Raw genomic sequence first — 23,237 nt, forward strand, 5'->3', positions numbered from 1 at the left:
ACAATTGGATTAGGTCGGAATGTAATGACAGCGTAAATTAGTGGATTGTACTTACACTGACATGTACAGGATTCAGATTAGACATTTATTTTATTTCCAGTATTTATAATTTATAATTGGAACTCAGATGACCTTATTGGCTACTATCTGTTCGTCAACTCATATTGTTGACACAACTTTACCGTTAGTACTTAAGATGTTATATAGTTTTAAGAATGCGATTATCTTCAAATATATATTAGGTTGAGGAATAATTCGTGAGCGTTTTTAAATAATTTCATTCAAGCATTACATGCAAGACTATACAATACTTCAATGCATGAACACATTACACCCAAAACATTTATTATGATACTTTATTTCATGTAATACCTGGGTATATAGTATGCATTGTTTTAAACGAAATTGCAAGAAATTAAATGCGAAAAGCAGATGGTGTCGAAAATGCTCGATTTTGTCCACTTGACAGTCCATTTAATGAGCTGAAAATGAAAGCAAAAATTAAAGACATATGAAAATCAAACACACCATCTATTAGAGCAAAATATTATCTACCAAATGACATGAAATATTTTACGAATATATTTGTTTAACTTGAAAAAACGCTCACGAATTATTCTTCAACCAATATTATTATGATTGTGTATTTTTCTATTAGCTTCTTTAAGCGGCAGAGGGTGTCTTCAGTAAAATCACTACTACGCTTAAAAAAGGCAGCATCTTTTTTATGCAGTGGTTTTTCTTATTCTTCGGGAATAATAGTAAGTGTAGAATTATATGTGCTTTTAGAAGAAAAAAATACATATAAGTTATAAGGAGAATATATACTCTGTTGTTTTTTTAGCATTCTTTTTGTTGATTTCATAGAGTTAAGAATAACAGTCATGTTCTATTTCTTACTTAAAACTAAAAGTTACATTTAAGATCCACTGAATAGTCCAAGGCTGTGAAAAGTAAAGACTGTTATGGTATGAGTCACAGTGGATGGATTTAAAAGTCACACATTTGTCTTTGGATGTGGTAGCTTGGATAAACATGTCACCCAAACAGTTACAGAAACTACAAAGAATGCAAAATTCAGTTTTAACTTTAGCCTACAAAGTACCACGTAGCACTTCATCCACAAGTATGCGAACATAGAAACAATATCTGAAAGACATGCATAATGCACTAAATTATTTTAATAAGAATTGATATAAAAATGACTTAATGTGTGATCTCGACAGATACTACGTGCATGATGAACATAGTCTTAAATACCTCTCTCCTATAAATATGTCTTTAAGAAATATCAAACAAGCTGGCCACCACACACTAGACACTTAAAACTAGTTTTATTTTATCATCATTATTATTAGTAGTAGTAGTAGTAGTATTTCATATATATGGAAAAAGAAAGGAAAAGAAAAAAAAACAATAAAAGGGGAAAAAAAACTTTTTCTGAAATGGGCCTGAGTACGGTGTCATACTCTGGCCCAAAGTTATGCCAAATACCACACCCAAAGTATAGACCACCATCAAAGTATGGGATGGAGAAAGAGGTCTTGTGCACCTGCCCCTCCTGGGTATTCCACATAATTACCCAAATACCAACACAGAGAAAGCTCAAATGAGGTAGCTCTTAGTACTGAACGTGACTGTAGTCTGTGGAAAGGCTTCTAGATAAATACGAATAATTAATTCATCCCAGGTTTAATAAAGGTTTTATCCTAAAAAAATTAAGTATAGTTAATTTTTTTTTATTTATTTATTTATAAGAAACAAATCTTTGACCAAATATCATGTACAGAAATGGACAAGAAAGCTGTTCCAACTTGTTCTAATAGCAGTATGGGAATTTTCAAATTACAATTATGTAATTGTAATGTAATGTAATAATTCACATGATTTTTTTTTGTAACATTGTGAGACATTTATTTTGTAATATAGAAAGATAATCATGATATTAAGTTTATTGTTTTAAATTTAGTAACTGAGAAAAATTAAGTTTATTGTCCAAAGAAATAAGAGAAGTTTCTCATATTTATATGTATTGGTGTTTCACATAAAACGAAATCTTAACTAACATTTTTCATAAACCCACACATTTCCATCAGTATATAGATGTTTTTTTAGTAATTATCCTGAACATATAAAACTAAATGTTTTTTTGAATCTTACAAGTGGATTATATCGTTTGGTTTTGAGTGAAGAAACAAGAGGAAATAGATCACTAGAACTAAACAATATTTTACTTCACTCACTTCCAGAGAAAGTTATATCAAGAAGTTTTGAAATTACTAAGAATAAATTTTTGATAAAAAAACATCTAACTTAACAGCTTAATGAAACTAAGGAGAATGTTGTATATTTTGTTGTGACTTATTGTTCAGTTATGAATGTTCATATTTCACTTGTTAATACACAATTAAAACAAATAGTAGATTAACAAGTGACATGTGTATTTACAAATAATAAAATTATTTTATCATGCAGACAACCAAGACATTTCTGTGGATTATTGAATAAACTTTAAAAACAATTTTTGTTTAAAGAAGGTATCCTTAGGTGTAACTGTGATTTATTTAGTTTAGGTTATACAAAACTTATCAAAACAATAATCAAATGTTATTTTTATTAATAATTCATTTATTTGCAAATCTAAAAATGTAATATATCTTTTAAAATGTGTATGTGTTGGTGACACAAATAATTTAACATCCAAGATATTCCATGTTAAATAGATAAATTCCATGTTTGGTGTCTTGAAAATGCACACTATATGTGAGCAATCATGTTAGAGTGTGTTTTGTAAAAATTTAATATTGTAAAAGCCATATTTTCATGTTTTCCCTTTTTGTGAATGCAATTTTAAACATAAACAATTATTCTTAGAAAATATTTTATAAATATTTTGGTGCCAATTTAAACAGACAGAAGAAAGAGGGCCAAAGTAACTCGATGTGTAAAGACAGTAGAAACTGTAAAACTGTTGCTAAGTTATTAAATGTATGAAATTATGGAATAAATAAATGGTATTTCTTTAGTAACTACAACAAGATTTTAATTTAAATTGACTGGTTGTATTTATTTTTGATATTTTTAATATATTTATACATGTAATGCATTACATGTGTGTACACATTTTGACAACCTGTATTTAACTCAGATAATTATGTTTGGTTGAAAAAACGGTATTTCAGAATGTTTGTTAAAAATTATTGGTGAAATTATATTTTGAAGAGTGGCCTTTGAAGTCATGAAACTGGTAGAAGAAATAAGTAAAGGAGAGAAAAACAGAATTATCTGGTATTCCAAGGTTTTGTTTATTTTTATGAAATTCTAGGTTTAATGAACTTATCGATTTCGTAACTATAACAGCTTTTACAAAGAAACATATTACACAGTTTCTCTTTATCATTTCTTAGGTACACAACTTTTTTATTTGTACTTCGTTATTTAAAAAACTTCCGTATGAGGCATGCAAGATTTATTGCCAGAACGGTATTGGTTCAGAACGGTCAAGTAGAAGAAGCCTTTAGAGCACTGAATCGGTAAGTCCATTGGTTAACAAAAAATCAATAGCAGCACTAGGTATGGAATACTGTGTTAGTTTATATCAGTGTGTCATTTTAAGTAAATGACTGTGGTTGTGTTTGACAAGTTATGATTTACTGTCATATTTTTATTCATTATCTAATTGAAAATATCTTATGTGTGTATTAATTGAGAAGTGGTATTCAGACAGCATCTAAAGAGGTATTAGTTGAAAGATTTTATTAATTATTGGCACAAGTTAGTGCATGACATAGTCTCAACTGAAGAGTTATTCATATTAACTAATGCAAAATAACTTTCTGGTTACAGAATGTATCAGTTGACATGTAGTAGTAACACTTAAGGTTGTCCTGCTTTATCGACCAGTGTTCTACACTGTAAGATGTGTAACACTTAAGGTTGTTCTGCGTTATTGACGAGTGTTTCACACACTAATCATCAGTTGTTTAGGAACTGTTACATTGTGGTATTCTGAACAGTGCACAAAATGATTTACACAAAGGCAACTAACTGAAACTATAGTTATTAATATAAGATGAAAATAACTTGAATATTTGTTTGGTAATGCGAGAGTGAAAGCAGGAACAATACAATGTTCAGTACTTTGTATTAAAATGATTTTGGAACCTTGAAACATTATTACATTCCATGTAGTCATGGTCTATCTAAATAACATGTACCTTGATAATAGCCCTACAGTGTAGTTTGTCGAAACCAAACACACTTTCCTAATATCTTACCATAACCCAGATAGAGTATGATGATGACTGTTTTTTACAGCCCATTTCAACAATCTGATCACACAGAAGGTGAAAGGCATTTCATCTGGTAACTTCACCAGTACTTGTTTCTATAAAATGTTGTGAATATACATATTACTCTAGGTGCTTGAGATGTGAAATGGTTGAATGAGTGGTACGACTGGAAACTTTATCTTGGGGTATCCATACCCTACATACCTCATTTCCAGCCAGAGACCCTTCTTGGTCCCCTTAGTGTGAATCCCTGTACGTGGTGAGGGGACCTCCCAGGGAAGGTTTTGTTCTTTCAGTTTACCTCCTCTGGCATCTGAAAATCCACCCATGTTTGCTGTGCATGGTGACCAGTGAAGAGGAGGGGAGGACCCTGGTGGTTGAGGGGTCCAACCCTAACACACCACTATGACCTTGAATTCCTGTAGACGGGCAGCCTTGGGGTGGCCCCCCTTGAGTCAGTCGGCTGATCCACTCGGGCTAGAGTTAACTAAGTACCAGTGTTGGATGTTCTCAACAAGTATCGTGGACATTATATATGATGCTGGTGTTTGGGTATAGTGCTCACAAAATCCTGACATTGCTACAGTGTTCTTGTTTCACATTGTGGTGCATCTTCTCGTAAGGCTCCATGGTGGGTGGGGTCAGTGGGCACTGAAATTTCCCTTTTTTTATTATGGATTCTCTTAATAAAAACTTTAAAATAGTGAGAAAATAGTCCATAGGTAAACGACTATGTCTTAGAGATTCTGAGCAGCAATCTCCAACATCTGTAACACCTGTACCTCATTTTCTTATACATCCTCTTTTAGACAAATCTTCAGGGGAAATGTCTCCCTTTTTCATTTAGAAGAGACTAGAGGGACTTGCTGGCTCTCCAAAGTCAGTAAAGAAGCTTCAATATGGTGACATTGGTGGAAATACATCTCAACACAGTTACATTCAAAGGCAGTTGGAGATACACCTATTGAGGTTACACCTCATGCTACTTTGAATTCATCATGAGGAGTTATTGTTGAGAGAGATTTGAAGAACATCCCTGAGTCAGAGATTTTTGCAAGTTTCTCCACTCAAGGAGTTTCTGCAGTGACGCGTATCTCCAATCCCAAAGATGGAATTACAAAACCTACCAATGTCCTCATTCTGACATTCACAACACCACGACCACTTGCCACCATCAAGGCAGATTATCTTAATTTCAGGATATGGCCATACATTCCAAACCCTCTGATGTTTCCAGTGACAGCGGTTTGGTCACTTGGTTTGCTTGTTGCAGTGGCAAGGACCACAATGCCTAAGAGTGTGAAACAGACCCTCATTGCATCAATTGCAATGGCTCTCACCCATCTGACTTTTGTTCTTGCCCTAAATGGTTGGAGGAAAAAGAGGTGCAGCATTTGAAAACGATTCATAACATTACTTATCCTGAGGCTCGAAAGTTGCTGTCCATCACCTCATCTCGGATGTATGCTGCTGCACTTCATTCCACAGCTACTGTGGGAGTACAGACAGAACTCTTTGTGCTTCCAAAAGAATCGTTCTCAAAACAAATGAAAGTCTTTGACCTCCATAGTTAAAAGTTGATGAATCAACTTCAATACCCATCTCTGTCCCTTACATACGTTCCAGCAAATCCCAAGATCCACATCCTTTGGTTCCGGGTACAGGCATTTCCTCGAGTACCTCTTCTTCTCCCACATCAAGATGCAAAATCATCATTTCTTCACGTTCTTCAGTCACCAGAATCCTCTTCCAACAGCAAAGACCTGATAAATAGATCTCCCTCGAGTAAGGACAGTAAGGAAAAAAGACGTGTTTGTAAACAAAAGGGTTCTTAACCCAATTCACCTACACATAAATAAAAATAGCTACTTTGATACAATGGAACTGTCGAGGTTTACGTTCTCATCTGAATGACATTAAAACACTGATTGCTTCCTACCATCCTGTATGTCTTTCCTTTCAGGAAACATTTCTGAAACCTTCCAATACAGTCACCTTTCAGCATTTTTCTTTGTACAGAAATGACAGGCTGTATGATGGACAAATGCATGGAGGGGTGGCACTGTTGGTTGATCATCATGTGCCCACCCTGTCTTTGCCACTCGACACACCCTTGGAGGCCATAGCCATCCATGTTTCCTTGGGTCATACCATCACTGTTTTCTCTTTCTACCTGTCACCAGGAGAGACATATGATCAATCATACCTTGATGCTCTCATTGAACAGTAGCTGTCTCCCTGTGGGACTTTAATGGACATCATCCCCTCTGGAGAAGTGCTGTTATTGATAGGAGGGGTTGCTCTGTAGAGGGTATGCTTTCTGATCACAACCTTTCTCTTTTCAATATTGGTTCTTATTTCCATGCCCTAGTCAGTCCTTTACTGCTATTGATCTCTCAATTTGCTCCCCTTCATTATTCTTCCATTTTTCATGGAGGGTTGACAATAATCCACGAGGCAGTGATAATTTTCCAATCATTTTGAGAGAAACTGGCCGTGGTTGATGCCACCCGACACGCATGCTCCAGTGGATGCTGGATCAGGCAAACTGGACCTTTTTCACTGCTCTCGTAGAACTTGATCCTGCCATCATCTGTAAGCCATCAATAGATGACTGTGTGGCAGTAGTAACTGACTGTATTACACAAGCAGCTACTCAGTGTATTTCTAAAACCTCAACATGTTTTCCACTATATTCTTGTCTGTAGTGGAATCCTGCTTTCCACATGGCACGGAAAGCTCAAAAACAAGCCTGGGATACTTTCCAAAGGTATCCCACACTCTCGAACTGCATGGCTTTCCAGCAGGCCCATTCATGTGCTTGGTGGGTAAAACATCAAATCCAGAAGGAATCCTGGATTAAGTTCACAACTGGCATATCTTCGACCACTAGTTCCAAAATCATATGGGACAAGATTCAAAAGGTCAGTGGGCAGTATAATTCTGTCCCCCTCTCGATCTTGCTCTCTGATGGCCAGGAAGTAGCTGATACCGATACTATAGGTGAAAGTTTTTGCCGGGTCTCTATCACTTCTGCTTCTTCCTCCACGTTCTTAGCCATCAAGACTCAGGCAGAGTGATCACCTCTTTCCCTTTTAGCTAATTGTCTCTATGACTATAATTGTCCTTTTACACTGGTGGAACTCAAACTGGTCCTTCATCAGTTTGGCAGTACATTGGTTGGACCTGATGATGTACACTATGACATGTTGCATCATCTCTCTCCTGCTTCTTTTGCTATTTTTCTGATTGTTTTTAACTGGATCTGGCAGGAGAATGTTTTTCCTGATGCCTGGCATCAGGTTATTGTCCTACCTTTCTCTCAGCCTGGGAAGGATCCCAAGATTCTTTCAAACTACCATCCAATTGCTTTGATTAACTGTCTCTCTAAGACCTAAGAGAGGGTGGTTAATGCTCATCTTGTTTGGTACTTCAAATCAAACAACCTCCTCTCATCCACCCAGTGTGGGCTCTGAGGACAGCTCTCCATCGTGGACCACCTGATTCGACTTGAAACATCAATCAGAGAAGCCTTTCTCAAACAACAACATCTTGTATGAATATTCTTTGATATTGAGAAGGCTTATGATACAACATGGAGGTATGGCATTTTGCGAGACCACCATATCTATGAGTTATGTGGCCATTTTTATTAAAATATTTTTATTGGACAGGAGATTCATGTGGATTTGACACTTTGCTGTTCTTTTCTACAGGAACTTGAAGACCCTCAGGGCTGTGTTCTGAGTGTCACGCTTTTCAGTATAAAATTAATGCCATCACTAAACAACTCCCTCTCACTGTTGCAAATGGGCTTTCTGCACGTCCCTGGTTCAGATCTTATGTTTGTAACTTCTTTACTATATGCTTTGAAACTTCATTTTTTACAGGAGCAACACACCTGGGGTTGTGTTTACCTTCCTCGGTGGGCCATACTGTTTCAGAACAGATGGTTTGCCATTGCTCCTTTTGGCCTTCGTATTAAGGTGCAGTTGGATGAATTGGGTCTGTCCTTGGATAACATTGGTGTATCCACTGGTCAGCCCATTCTACCATGGCTTATTACAATTGTCAAATGTGATTTTTCTTTAAGTCATCTGAGAAAAGCAGACACTCCTGATTGGAAATACTGTCTGTTATTTGCAGAACATCTTTTGAACCATCCTTCCATTTCTATTTATACAGATGGTTTGAAATCAGGTGACTGTGTGGGCCCTGCAATGGTTTGTTGTGGTTTGGTGTTTGGGTACAGAATCCTCTTTACAGCTTCTGTGTTCACTGCTGAACAGTACGCCATTTCTCTTGCCCTGGATCACATAGAAGCTAAGCAGTACTCAAACTGCACTATTTATACTGACCCGCTTAGTTTTCTACTGGCCCTGGAATTGCTTCACGTTAGTTCGCACACTGTTCATGCTGATATTCAAAACCAACTGGCCCATTTCTCTGTAACATCTACTTCTATCCAGTTTTTCTGGATACTGGGTCACATTGGTATTCTCAGGAACGTGCTCGCCAACACCACAGCTAAATCTATCTGCTCTGGCACTATCACCACTGTGCCTGTTCCATACATGGATAATGGTCCTGTATTCAAGGCTCGGATCCATGCCAGCTGGCAGTTGACTTGGAGTGAGCAACGAGAAAACAAGCTTTTCCAACTAAAACCCTATATTGGACTTTGGTCGTCTTGCTTCCATAAGGATCGGAAAGAGGACGTTGTTCTTACTAGATTGTGCATTGGTCACAGTTTAACTCATTGTTTTCTTTTATCTGGAACTGATGCACCAGTGTGTTGTCTGTGTAACACTCAGGTCACAATAAGCCACATTTTACTTTCTTGCCGTCTTTACGACTTTCAATGACAGCACCATTTTAAATATTCTGTCTCAAGGTTTGTCCATAATATTAGACAGTGTTATTGGTGATCTTTTTAATGCCATTTCAGTTTTTAATTTATACACACACATTAGATCTTTTTCTTAATGTGATTCCCTTTGAGGAATCACAGTCCATTTAGTTCAATTTGAAATTAAGAAAATGGCCATAAGATCATAATACTCTAAACCAGAACTGGAAAGGCCAACTTCATGTGACTAATGCTGCTGTTTAAACCACCCTTTATTCATCCTGGCAAGTTATTATTAAAATTTTGCTACAAGTCCTTTAAAACTTTTATTACTTTGCTTTTGGAAAATGGCCGTAATGTTAAATAACCTGAAACCAGGACTAGAAAGGCCAACTTCAGGTGACTGACTGTGGTTTTTGTACTTACCTGTTAGTCTTCCTGGTGAGTTATGATTATTACAGTTACACAACAGAAAGTCCTTTACAACTTGTATTAACTGTAGTTTTTCTGTTGATGTTGTAGACTAAATGTAAATATTGGTTTTAATGCTATTTATGTGTTTTTAATTAGTTTTGTTTAACCTGAATTTCCTTTTGTGAATTTTACTAAATTTACTTTAATTTTAACTTTTTACCAGATGTTTGGCACAGATAGCCTAGCTGCTTTGTGTCATAAAACACTAAATCAACCCTTCTTGGTAATGTTGTGTTCCACTGTCTATGTCGTATACGTTTTGTTTTCCACCGACCTTTTTGGATTCTCATTTTTCACAAGATACCACACTCACTGTGGCTACGGTGCAACATGTTGCAGTTCTCTTTCTGGATAGTCCTGTCTCCCCAGGTTGGGTGCAAGGTGTTGCAGTTCTCTTTCTGGATAGTCCTGCCTCCCCAGGTTGGGTGCAATGTGTTGCAGTTCTCTTTCTGGATAGTCCTGCCTCCCCAGGTTGGGTGCAACATGTTGCAGTTCTCTTTCTGGATAGTCCTGCCTCCCCAGGTTGGGTGCAAGGTGTTGCAGTTCTCTTTCTGGATAGTCCTGCCTCCCCAGGTTGGGTGCAATGTGTTGCAGTTCTCTTTCTGGATAGTCCTGCCTCCCCAGGTTGGGTGTAATAGGTTGCAGTTCTCTTTCTGGATAGTCCTGCCTCCCCAGGTAGGGTGCAACATGTTGCAGTTCTCTTTCTGGATAGTCCTGCCTCCCCAGGTTGGGTGCAATGTGTTGCAGTTCTCTTTCTGGATAGTCCTGCCTCCCCAGGTTGGGTGCAATGTGTTGCAGTTCTCTTTCTGGATAGTCCTGCCTCCCCAGGTTGGGTGCAATGTGTTGCAGTTCTTTTTCTGGATAGTCCTGCCTCCCCAGGTTGGGTGCAATGTGTTGCAGTTCTCTTTCTGGATAGTCCTGTCTCCCCAGGTAGGGTGCAACATGTTGCAGTTCTCTTTCTGGATAGTCCTGCCTCCCCAGGTTGGGTGCAATATGTTGCAGTTCTCTTTCTGGATAGTCCTGCCTCCCCAGGTTGGGTGCAACATGTTGCAGTTCTCTTTCTGGATAGTCCTGCCTCCCCAGGTTGGGTGCAATGTGTTGCAGTTCTCTTTCTGGATAGTCCTGCCTCCCCAGGTTGGGTGCAACATGTTGCAGTTCTCTTTCTGGATAGTCCTACCTCCCCACGTTGATCAACATTGTTTCTTAGTGTCATTAAGCAATGGAGCAATCTTAAATCCCCAATCTTAACTAATGTTTGTAATCTGAATGTATGAATACTTGGTACCTTTCTCAAAGACGATTGATTTTTGGTGTTATATTGCCTTCACTTTTACATCACATAGCATTTTATTGTTCTGCATATTTCAAACATTGTATTGTATTCAATCTTGTAGATTATGGCCCACTGAACAACTGACCAATCTAGTTAAATAAAACACTAATAATTCATATTTTTTATAGCTGACCATACACAACGTGAGATGTTGTTATGTGGAATACCTCTAGTCTCTGTAATAGTATAGAATAACCACAGTCAATATAGTACAACTATCCCATTACACAGTAGATTACTTCAAGTGGATCACGACTATCTGGGAATACCTGTGTTACACGTAATGATATAGAACAGCTACCAATAGAAAAAGACAGTTTAGTACTAGTGTCTGTGTTACAAGTAATGGTATAGAACAGCTACCAATATAAAAGATAGTTTAGTACTAGTGTCTGTGTTACAAGTAATGGTATAGAACAGATACCAATATAAAATATAGTTTAGTACTAGTGTCTGTGTTACAAGTAATGGTATAGAACAGCTACCAATATAAAAGATAGTTTAGTACTAGTGTCTGTGTTACAAGTAATGGTATAGAACAGCTACCAATATAAAAGATAGTTTAGTACTAGTGTCTGTGTTACACCTAGTGGTATATAAAAGATAGTTTAGTACTAGTGTCTGTGTTACACCTAGTGGTATATAAAAGATAGTTTAGTATTAGTGTCTGTGTTACAAGTAATGGTATAGAACAGCTACCAATATAAAAGATAGTTTAGTACTAGTGTCTGTGATACACCTAGTGGTATATAAAAGATAGTTTAGTACTAGTGTATGTGTTACATGTAATGGTATAGAACAGCTACCAATATAAAAGATAGTTTAGTATAGTGTCTGTGTTAGATAGTTTAGTACTAGTGTCTGTGTTTCAAGTAATGGTATAGAACAGCTACCAATATAAAAGATAGTTTAGTACTAGTGTCTGTGTTACAAGTAATGGTATAGAACAGCTACCAATATAAAAGATAGTTTAGTACTAGTGTCTTTGTTACAAGTAATGGTATAGAACAGCTACCAATATAAAAGATAGTTTAATACTAGTGTCTGTGTTACACGTAATGGTATAGAACAGCTACCAATATAAAAGATAGTTTAGTACTCGTGTCTGTGTTACAAGTAATGGTATAGAACAGCTACCAATATAAAAGATAGTTTAGTACTAGTGTCTGTGTTACAAGTAATGGTATAGAACAGCTACCAATATAAAAGATAGTTTAATACTAGTGTCTGTGTTACACGTAATGGTATAGAACAGCTACCAATATAAAAGATAGTTTAGTACTAGTGTCCGTGTTACATGTAATGGTATAGAACAGCTACCAATATAAAAGATAGTTTAGTACTAGTGTCTGTGTTACAAGTAATGGTATAGAACAGCTACCAATATAAAAGATAGTGTAGTGCTAGTGTCCGTGTTACAAGTAATGGTATAGAACAGCTACCAATATAAAAGATAGTTTAGTACTAGTGTCTGTGTTTCAAGTAATGGTATAGAACAGCTACCAATATAAAAGATAGTTTAGTACTAGTGTCTGTGTTACAAGGAATGGTATAGAACAGCTACCAATATAAAAGATAGTTTAGTACTAGTGTCTGTGTTACAAGTAATGGTATAGAACACCTACCAATATAAAAGATAGTTTAGTACTAGTGTCTGTGTTACATGTAATGGTATAGAACAGCTACCAATATAAAAGATAGTTTAGTACTAGTGTCTGTGTTACAAGGAATGGTATAGAACAGCTACCAATATAAAAGATAGTTTAGTACTAGTGTCTTTGTTTCAAGTAATGGTATAGAACAGCTACCAATATAAAAGATAGTTTAGTACTAGTGTCTGTGTTTCAAGTAATGGTATAGAACAGCTACCAATATAAAAGATAGTTTAGTACTAGTGTCTGTGTTACATGTAATGGTATAGAACAGCTACCAATATAAAAGACAGTTTAGTACTAGTGTCTGTGTTACACCTAGTGGTATAGAACAGCTACCAATATAAAAGACAGTTTAGTACTAGTGTCTGTGTTACAAGTAATGGTATAGAACAGCTACCAATATAAAAGATAGTTTAGTACTAGTGTCTGTGTTACACCTAGTGTTATATAAAAGACAGTTTAGTACTAGTGTCTGTGTTACAAGTAATGGTATAGAACAGCTACCAATATAAAAGATAGTTTAGTACTCGTGTCTGTGTTACAAGTAATGGTATAGAACAGCTACCAATATAAAAGATAGTTTAATACTAGTCTCTGTGTTACATGTAATGGTATATAAAAGATAGTTTAATACTAGTGTCTGTCTTGCTTTCGAAAGTTATAACTAAGGTTAGTACACAATGTTACTATGTTTGAAATTAGAACTTAAACATTTTCTTTCTACATACCATGGAGGACAATAAGACTACGGTACTAAATAGTTTGTTTGGAATAAGCTTGTAGAATAAAATATGTTACACAAAACATGTACATTTGTTTGCTGGCACCCAGATTACTTGTTGAAGTAGGGTTTTAATCTATTGGTAATTTTCATGATGTAGCAGATGATTGTGGCTTTGCTCCTACACAACTCAATATTTCACTATAAAAGTTTAACTGATACAGCACATATAGCTTCACATGTAACAGTCACAAATGGTTGGTGTCCATTGTTTTTCAATAATGCTTATTTTACTTTGGTGCATGATTCAGCCATTGTGCGTGGTTTTATATTTAATTTAAACTATCAGATTTTACTTGTTCATAATGTAAGTTTTGATCTGTAGTTACATTAGATTTCAATTTGTTTTGTATCGAGTTTCCTGAAATTTGTCGTAACAAATTTTGTTTCTTACAGAATTCTTGGACAAGAAGGTGTCTTTGAAGACTATAGACGAAACCGTTATTATGAAAAACCTTTTCAAAAGCGGCGAGTAAATTTTGAAATTTGTAAATCAATTTACAATGAAGATATGGAGCGATGGGATAAAGTTTACAATGAGAAAAAACAGAGAAGATCCTTGGGTGGGAAGATAGAAGTGGAACACCCATAGTAAACTGTCGGTACCAGATATGTATTGTATTTACAAACTTAATTTGAGGAACACTTGTATTCCATCTAGCTTACAGAGAGAAGATTTGAATGTAAATTTACAAACTGAAAAGGAAATCAACCAATTAGGACTAGTTGTCTACCAATAAATATCCACAACACTCAGCTGTCAGTTACAGAACCCACCTACTTCTTGTGAAGTTGATAAGTGTGTGTACAACATGTAGAAAATAGGTGTTTATTAATGGATGTATAGAGGAAGAGAAATGTTACAGTTAATATTCCAGTTACTGGTCCTTCAAGTTTTCAAAACTGACATTCATGTAGATCCAATAAGAAAATATGAAGGAGGGCATTATTATCTGAGAGAATACTGTAAACATTATAAATCTAGAAAACCTGACCTTAGTTTGATATGATGGTCCAATATGTCATTTGCCTAAAACATGCACACTTATTCACTATGCATTACGTTAACCACAAACTTTCTTCTTAAGTAACTCCCTTTAAACTTTGTAAAACAGGTGAGGGAAGCATGTTATTACATTAACTGCTGGAAAATTTCTATGACCAAGATAATATATAATATTCATGGTAATGTCACATTTGTTTAGTTTTCCTACATGGTACAAATTATGGTTCACTAATATTTGCCTGTTTTACTAAAAATTCCCAAATGTACTGATTAAGAGATATTTCATCCTTGGTAGCCACTTTATAGTAGAGTTTATCACTACTATATTTTAGTGAGGTCCAGCTTTGTATAAGCCATATTTTTAAACTAAGAAAATTGTAATTACAAGTTATCTTTGTGAGCTGTGTCACCTTTCTTAGTTTTCAAAACTATAAATAATTTTTATGTATACAGTTTGCTGAAAAAGTTAGTATCTTTTAATACAAAGTGTTGAAAAACTAAGTTATTAACGACTTTTAAGTATCATTTCTACTTGTTAGAAGTCCAGTCAAAAGAACCACAACTTCCTTGTTTAAACTACCAGCAATAATTTATTGATGTATAGATTTAGTGAAGCTCTTATTATGAATGTTTAAATCTAGATTCTCAAAACAAACACTGATATAAACATTTTCTTGACCCTGTCACTACAGGTCATATGTCAAAGGCCATAACATTTGTTGACTTGCATTCAAAATGTTATTGAACAACTATTTTATGAATTTGTCAAACTGTAGATTATAATTCAGATGTCATCTTGTTCTTACAAAATGTTTCAAGGAGGTAGGTTCTGTCTTTAGTCTTAATTTCATATTTATATAGAGAAATGTAGTGAAATCTTATTTCACATGCAAAATTTAAGTTGAAGCAGCAACAATGAACTGGGGTCATAATAACGAGGTAACTAGTTGTTAGATAATATATTATAACTGAAATGTGACTGACAGTATACTACTCTCCATTATAACACACCCACGACAATGGTAGTGGATATGGTAATACGAGTGAATGTTCGTGAGGCATAAATGGAACTTTAGAACAAATAGCTTATCTTTTAACATTTATTATACTAAATGTGTAGTCATTCTGGAAAGAAACATAAGTTATTTCTTATGGTTGTTACAATAATAGGATTCCTATTGTTAGGGTACATAAAACAAATCTTAGAATTGTATTAAGGAGGTTTTAAAGATTACAGAAATGAATTGTGGGAATGAAGAATAGTTTAATCGCTTCATACGGTCTAGTAATGAAACATTTCATATTTCCATAAATAAATATTGTGTGTACAAGACTTGTAATGTTCACTAAATTATGTAGAGATACACACTCCACTACACGTTATAGAATGAATATTTAACATGCAAGTGTGTATATTCATACTGAGGCTGTTGGATAAAATGTCAGTTCATGATGAGGTGGAGAACTCTAGTTTTTGGATATTGTAAGCATGGTGTTCCTGGAGTTTCATGTAATTAATTAAACTTTACAATAGTATTTAACAAACTCCCACATTAAAGGGAAAACACAGCACCTACATACATTACACATTTATTCCAGAGAAAGGACAAAGGCACTTCTCTAAAGAGTATCTGCTACGTGGTTATATTTTAGACTACATAGATTTCTCTATAAAGATATATATATATATATGCATTATCTACACTCAAAATATCAAGTTAAAACCTGATTCAACATCTTTGGTAGTTACATCCTTACACATTAAAACTATACACTTTATATCAGTACCACATGGAGGACTTTATAAACCCACGCACCTTCATAAAATATTTGGTTTACACATTAACTGTGAGTTTATCATTTGGAATCTGTTCCAGGTTAAGTATGAATTAAAGATAAAGTCAACTTCCCTTCTAATCATTTAGATAACACGTTTCAATTATGACTTATTATAAATATACATTTTACTTATTTTTTTAAAAGAGTACATCAGACTAACATGTAAAGTGATTAAATAAAAACTCCATACATTCTGGATGGATGTGTTAATTACCTGGAGGTTACCAACAGAATACTACCTTGAACTGTCTTGGGGGGTAGTGAACATATGTCCACACTATCTGAAACTTTTCTTAACTACCACTACATATTAATATTAAAAAATAACTAACATTTCAAGCAAGCAATTTATCTTTACAAACTTAAAAAGCCTTAATTGAATACCATTAAATCACTCATTTATTATAAACCATAGGTATTTGTGTGCGTAAACATTTTTATCACTTAAGTTCTCTCTAACTGCAATGTTTGAAGTAAAATTTCACACATCTGATAAAATTAACATGTTCTTTACTTTGGTAAAAATGAAACTACTGTTCTGAAACAATTTCATCATTAGTCAAAAAAACTTGTAGTGAAAATGTATGAATAATGTTTTCATAAGGATCACAGTAATCATAAGTTAAATAAATACAACATTTATTACATTAATTTGATTTGTTAAGACACCTAAATGTATTTCACAGACAGAGCCTAATTTACTTTGTTTTTAAAGCTTGAAAATCTTACAGCCATCATGACAGAACAGGCTGTGCTTACAAAATCATAAACCCAACAGTTTAAAAATGAATTGTACTATTTATACATGTAAAGTCGTACCTCTTGGTTAAAGTGTTAAGTATCATAAAGACATACTTATATGTAGAATTAATGAAATAAAAACAGGTTGGTACATTAACAAAGGTGAAATGCATCTTTCTTTTCATTCTATATAGTGATACACTAACAGAATATCCACAATTAAACAGAATAATTCACCTTCAACTAAACTAAAATGTGACATTTCTGTAGCATTCATAGACTCAAAACACCAACAATGATAACAGTTAAATTATTCTTGTGTTGAACAATCTAACTTTCCTTTATAGTGCTTATTGTGGGTTTCCTCACACACCGACTTCTTGCGTTATTAGTGTTACTCGGGTAGTTCTCTTATTGCTAATTTGAAGCACTAAAATGACCGTTACTTGAATGATTTTTTTATTACATGTAAAACACGTCTGTACAGTTAGTCAACCTCTGTTATCAGATGTAAATACCTTCAAGCACTTCTGTACATTACAATATGTTAAACTGTTTGATCATACCATGATTGTAAAATACTATATTCTTATTTTCATTATAAAAGCATTTTCAGTTCAACTATAAATTATCCTGTAATTGAATTACTGTTGGAAAAAGAAACCTAGAACCAATATTTACATAAATACAATACTACTATTTACAAACCATGCACGTGAAATACAGACAGTTCTAGTTTTAAATCTTGCTTTAATCATGATGTATTCCAGCAGTGAGTAAATGGACATAAGTTCAAATGTCATCTCCCACTAGCTAAACTGTAAACTCTCCCCATGAATTTGTTGCTGGAAAACCTATTAAATGTTTGAATCCTTGTGTAGATTTGGCCAGTTATAAGAATGAAGGACTAATAATTTGGTATTAAGACTTTTCTAATGGTTTCACTGATAAAACAAAAGTTTGTGACATTTATGAGATGAAGAGCTTATATCAGTAGAGGCAGTATGTTACCTTTCATATAAATAACACATCTATCGTACTTTACCACTTGAGTTGAAACTTTGAAGGCTATTTAGAGTGAAAGACAAGTTTAATCAGTTCTCTATGTAAAACAAACTGGTGTAGGGAAGATCACCTAACTATCGTGTTGTAACATAAATCATTTTCAGCTATAAGGAGAATCTCTGGCCACGTGCCAATGTTCCATTCAGGATAGTGGGTTACAAAATTATCACCACCATAATGCAGCAGCTGGAACACTTTTAGGGTGACAAAAAGACTGTAGCCTAACAAATACAGCTCCACCTGAAAAGACAGTTTATAAAGTTTGATTTCAATGTTTATTTATCAAAAAAAATATTCCATGAATTTGTACAAAAAACCAAACAATCATTAATTTGTTACTAATTTAAATAGATTTAAGTAATATGAACAATTCCTATTAATTAGTTTCTAAAAATATTCAGTGATTTAAAGTAGTAAATTACTTTAAGTACCAATAAACTTTCAGAAAAATGTGGACCATGTGTCCAGTCTTAAGAGCTAAAGGCCTAACAACTACAGTAGCAGTATTAATAAAGCACATTAAATTTGTGCTTTGATATAACGGAAGAGTAAAAATACTTTAGAGGCTTATGTTCTATACACAGTGCACGTCTACTCAATAAATAGTGAGTGAAACTGTTAATAATGTAAAAACTTAGAACAGAAAAACCTTGATTCATAATTGTTGTTAATGGTTTTTACTGAAGATAAACACTAAGAGAAGGGATGGCTGTTTAGTAAATTTATTTAACCTAATCTTAACAAATACTACTTAAGCCTTTAGCATAGTTGTAAAAACAAATTTTCAGAAAATGTAAATAATACACATCTTAAAGGCATTATTCTATGGATTTCAACATGCTGACTCTAGGATTCTGAAAAGGGATCTGGTGGAACAGGGAACCTTTTGTTCAACAAAATACACTATACATTAAATGTTCATTTTTGTATTAACACTGATAAGTACGTGTAAACCATTCGGTTACTTCCAGGTTCAACACCAAACATTCTTGAAGCTTACAACAGAAGAAAGAACTCAGTAGTTGATGTGCTCATGTCTTTTTATGATGTAATAAATTAGAATTTGTGTAAATTAACAAATAACGTTCTAGCAATATGTACACAAGGATTTTCTTGTTCTATTGATAAAATTACATACAGCTATACTTGTTAAAAATACAAAACTTGTACACGTTATACTAACCATGCTACAAGTACAACAAAACAAAAAGTTTATGTAGTGCTGAGTAAGGTGAGTTTCAAGCCTTATGTAGGCGTGTGTGTCAAAAACACAAACAAGTTTACAATTAAATATAACACGTAGCTTGTGTGATAAAAACTAAAATTATCCAGTGTTACACCATTACTGTCAATTTTACCTCTCTTATATGTTTAGTTTGCTTAAGGGCATTTAAATGGTTTAGCATCAGATCCTTTGGAGTTCTCGAGGTTTCCCTTGCAAACAATAACCAGATGAATACTGGGAGGTTTTCCTGGGACTGGTATCTAGGGTATAGTTCTATAGCTGAAACCAACATAAGAAGTTTCACAGCTTCCATTAAGTGGAGGTCCAGAGTGGGATTGCTGTTTAGCTTGGTCACCAGGAAATCCTCTACATCAGTGGTGGTTATGGCTACTTCCTTCTCCTGAAAACACAAGGAACCATCTCTCAAAATTAAAATATAATCAGTTTTAATTTAAATCAGAGAACAACAATACAGTTTCCATTGTTTTTTTAACAAATATGAAAACTTCAACTGCATTGGTTCTATAACTTTAAGAATAGTACCAATGAACAAATATATGTACACTTTAAACAATAACATAAAATATAAAAGAACATTACATATCTTTATAGAAAGGGTAAAGAAATATCCATATCTACCACCAAACAGTAGTTAGTAACAGTTCAACTTGATCAAGGATATGTACAGCATCATAGTATAGGCAAAGTGGAATAAATAGAAACAAACAACTGTAGTTATAATGGAACACCTGACACACAGTGTACAGACAAATAAAACAAACAAACAACTGTAATTATGCGGAACACCTGCCACACAGTGTACAGACAAATAGAAACAAACAACTGTAGTGTATGCGGAACACCTGCCACACAGTGTACAGACAAATAGAAACAAACAACTGTAGTGTATGCAGAAACTCTGCCACACAGTGTACAGACAAATAGAAACAAACAACTGTAGTGTCACGGAACTCCTGCCACACAGTGTGAGAGACAAATAGAAACAAACAACTGTAGTGTATGGAATACCTGCCACACAGTGTACAGACAAATAGAAACAAACAAACTGTAGTGTCTGCGGAACACCTGCCACACACAGTGTACAGACAAATAGAAACAAACAACTGTAGTAAAATGAACACCTGCCACACAGTGTACAGACAAATAGAAACAAACAACTGTAGTGTATGGAACGGAACACCTGCCAACTGTGGTGTCGGAACACCCTGGCCACAGACAGACAAATAGAAACAAACAACTGAAACAAACAACTGTGTAGTGTAAACACCTGAACACCTGCCACTGGTGTCTGGACACCTGCCAGTGTACAGACAAATAGAAACAAACAACTGTAGTGGGTAACAGGAACACCTGCCACACAGTGTTTACGACAAATAGAAACAAAATAACTGTAGTGTCACGAAGACACCTGCCACACAGTGTACACACAAATAGAGAAACAAACAACTGTAGTGTCTGCAACACCTGCCACACAGGTGTACAGACAAATAGAAACAAACAACTGTAGTGTAACCTGGAACACCTGCCACACAGTGTACAGACAAATAGAAACAAACAACTGATGTAAGGATACCTGCCACACAGTGTACTGACAAATAGAAACAAACAATAACTGTAGTGCATGAACACCTGCCACACGGTTGTACAGACAAATAGAAACAAACAACTGTAGTGCACGGAACACCTGCCACCTGATGTACAGACAAATAGAAACAAACAACTGTAGTGCACGGAACACCTGCCACACACAGTGTACAGACAGACAAATAGTTGGCGGAAACAAACAACAGACAAATAGTGCAGTGCAGAACACCTGCCACACAGTGTACAGACAAATACACAACTGTAATTAATGCGGAACACCTGTGTACAGACAAATAGAAACAAACAACTGTATTATATGGAACACCTGCACACAGTGTACAGACAAATAGAAACAAACAAACTGTAGTGTAATGCGGAACACCCTGCTAACACATGTGTACAGACAAATAGAAACAAACAACTGTAGTTAATGCGGAACACCTGCCACACACAGTGTACAGACAAATTAGAAACAAACAACTGTAGTGCACGGAACACCTGCCACCACGTTGTACAGACAAATAGAAACAAACAACTGTAGTGCACGGAACACCTGCCACACAGTGTACAGACAAATGTACTAAATAAAACAATATTTAGCTATTGTTAACAAATGAATCAAATTTAGCCACACACACAGTGTACAGACAAATGTAATAAATAAAAACAATATTTAGCTATTGTTAACGAATCAAAACCACACAGTGTACAGACAAATGTAATAAATAAAAACAATATTTAGCTATTGTTAACGAATCAAAGCCACACAGTGTACAGACAAATGTAATAAATAAAAAATATTTAGCTATTGTTAACAATATTTAGCTATTGTTAACGAATCAAAGCCACACAGTGTACAGACAAATGTAATAAATAAAAACAATATTTAGCTATTGTTAGCAGAACAGTCAAAACCACACAGTGTACAGACAAATGTAATAAAGAAAAACAATATTTAGCTATTGTTAAGAATCAAAGCCACACAGTGTACAGACAAATGTAATAAAGAAAAACAATATTTAATTATTGTTAATAAATCAAAGCCACACAGGTTCGTCACCAAAATATTTTTCAATCACTTACAGTTTCCTCCAACATTTGTAAACAAGTCTGGAAGCCTTGAAGACAGTTTGTTTTTCTGTATGGAAGTTCCTCACTGAAGTTCCATAGTTTTAACCAAGGGCAGGAATCAGAAAGCCACTTCTCCAACTTCTATGAATTAGTAATTATGTATTAATGTAATTTATAATTATGATGCCAGAGTTTACATCAAAATATTTTACCGATAAACATATTGGCTATATTTGAATATCTTTTTCTAACTACTTTGTATGGAGGATTGAATCACTATCGAAACACACACATGGAAATGTGGCCAATAGTTCTTTTAGACCAATATTAATAGAGACAAACTCTGACAACTGTAATATCTATTCTTATACAGCTTACTGTGATATGACACTGGAGAGTACACGCCTTTATATTTGTGGGATTCTTGCTAACATTGTAACGATACATTGTTTTGTTACACACATACAATACAGGTCTCCAAAATAACACCACAAACTTTTAGACTACCATTTACAACTTCCTATCATCAGCTTCTTATTGTAGCTACACATCTAAATATTATTCTACAACTGGTACAATGCAGTGTAGATACATTATGAATTTAATGTTGTACTTTCATTATATAAATGTTAACAGTGAGATACTTATTACAGTTGTGTGATAGAAACAGTGGACAATATTTAAATTTGTTTTCAAACATGAAAAGAGAAGTTAAATATTGTGAAAACTTCATAGTGAAATCAAACAGGTAATTTTATTACACATTTCTTACTGAGATAAGAGAATAGTTATAACCTGATACACAGTAGATGCACCTCCATAATGCTGAAGCACTGGAAGACCCTGAGATAAAGCTTTCTGAATAATAGATGCACTTAGTATTCAGTCTTCTTCTGACCAATCGTAGCTTGTTCCACCCATAGGAAGAAATTATCTGGATATAACCCTGCAGAAGTTTAAATGACTAACTTCAATATATTCAAATTATGCACACAATAAAATTTAAACAAATCATTTTGCATTGTACCACATAACACGTTTTCAAAAACATTCATATGCTCCTATTAACTACAAAATATTCTTCTAATATATGTATCTTGTATGTTAAAAACAAAAGTTTCCAAAGATATAAAATAGTTCCAAGTGTTTTCACTTCTGAGACATTAGTTTTTCTAAATATTAAAATATCCCTAATTTAAAAAACAAATGTTTATTCTGTATGTACTCAAGAGTTGATCGATTAACCATCCCGTATTAAAACTGACATCACTGACAACTGAAACACACATTTTGTTGATGAA

General features: G+C 34.5%; 2 protein-coding genes across 2 annotated transcripts in view; one reads left to right on the plus strand and one right to left on the minus strand.

Moving 5' to 3' along the window:
* Window positions 1-712: 712 nt before the first annotated feature.
* Window positions 713-23,237, plus strand: part of LOC143248465 (small ribosomal subunit protein bS21m-like) — a 49,810-nt gene continuing 27,285 nt past the window's right edge. Inside the window, exon 1 of the mRNA XM_076496861.1 lies at window positions 713-761. Coding sequence (XP_076352976.1) covers window positions 728-761 — 34 coding nt within the window. The 5' untranslated portion in view covers window positions 713-727. The remainder of the gene's footprint in view (window positions 762-23,237) is intronic.
* LOC143248423 (inactive ubiquitin thioesterase OTULINL-like) overlaps window positions 16,773-23,237 on the minus strand; it is a 16,881-nt gene continuing 10,416 nt past the window's right edge. The window contains exons 2-5 of the mRNA XM_076496771.1: window positions 22,732-22,794; window positions 21,949-22,077; window positions 19,394-19,660; window positions 16,773-18,275 (exon numbers count right to left, since the gene is read on the minus strand). Coding sequence (XP_076352886.1) covers window positions 18,102-18,275; window positions 19,394-19,660; window positions 21,949-22,077; window positions 22,732-22,794 — 633 coding nt within the window. The 3' untranslated portion in view covers window positions 16,773-18,101. The remainder of the gene's footprint in view (window positions 18,276-19,393; window positions 19,661-21,948; window positions 22,078-22,731; window positions 22,795-23,237) is intronic.

The sequence above is a fragment of the Tachypleus tridentatus genome, chromosome 4, assembly GCF_004210375.1.
Source record: "Tachypleus tridentatus isolate NWPU-2018 chromosome 4, ASM421037v1, whole genome shotgun sequence".
NCBI lineage: Eukaryota > Metazoa > Arthropoda > Merostomata > Xiphosura > Limulidae > Tachypleus > Tachypleus tridentatus.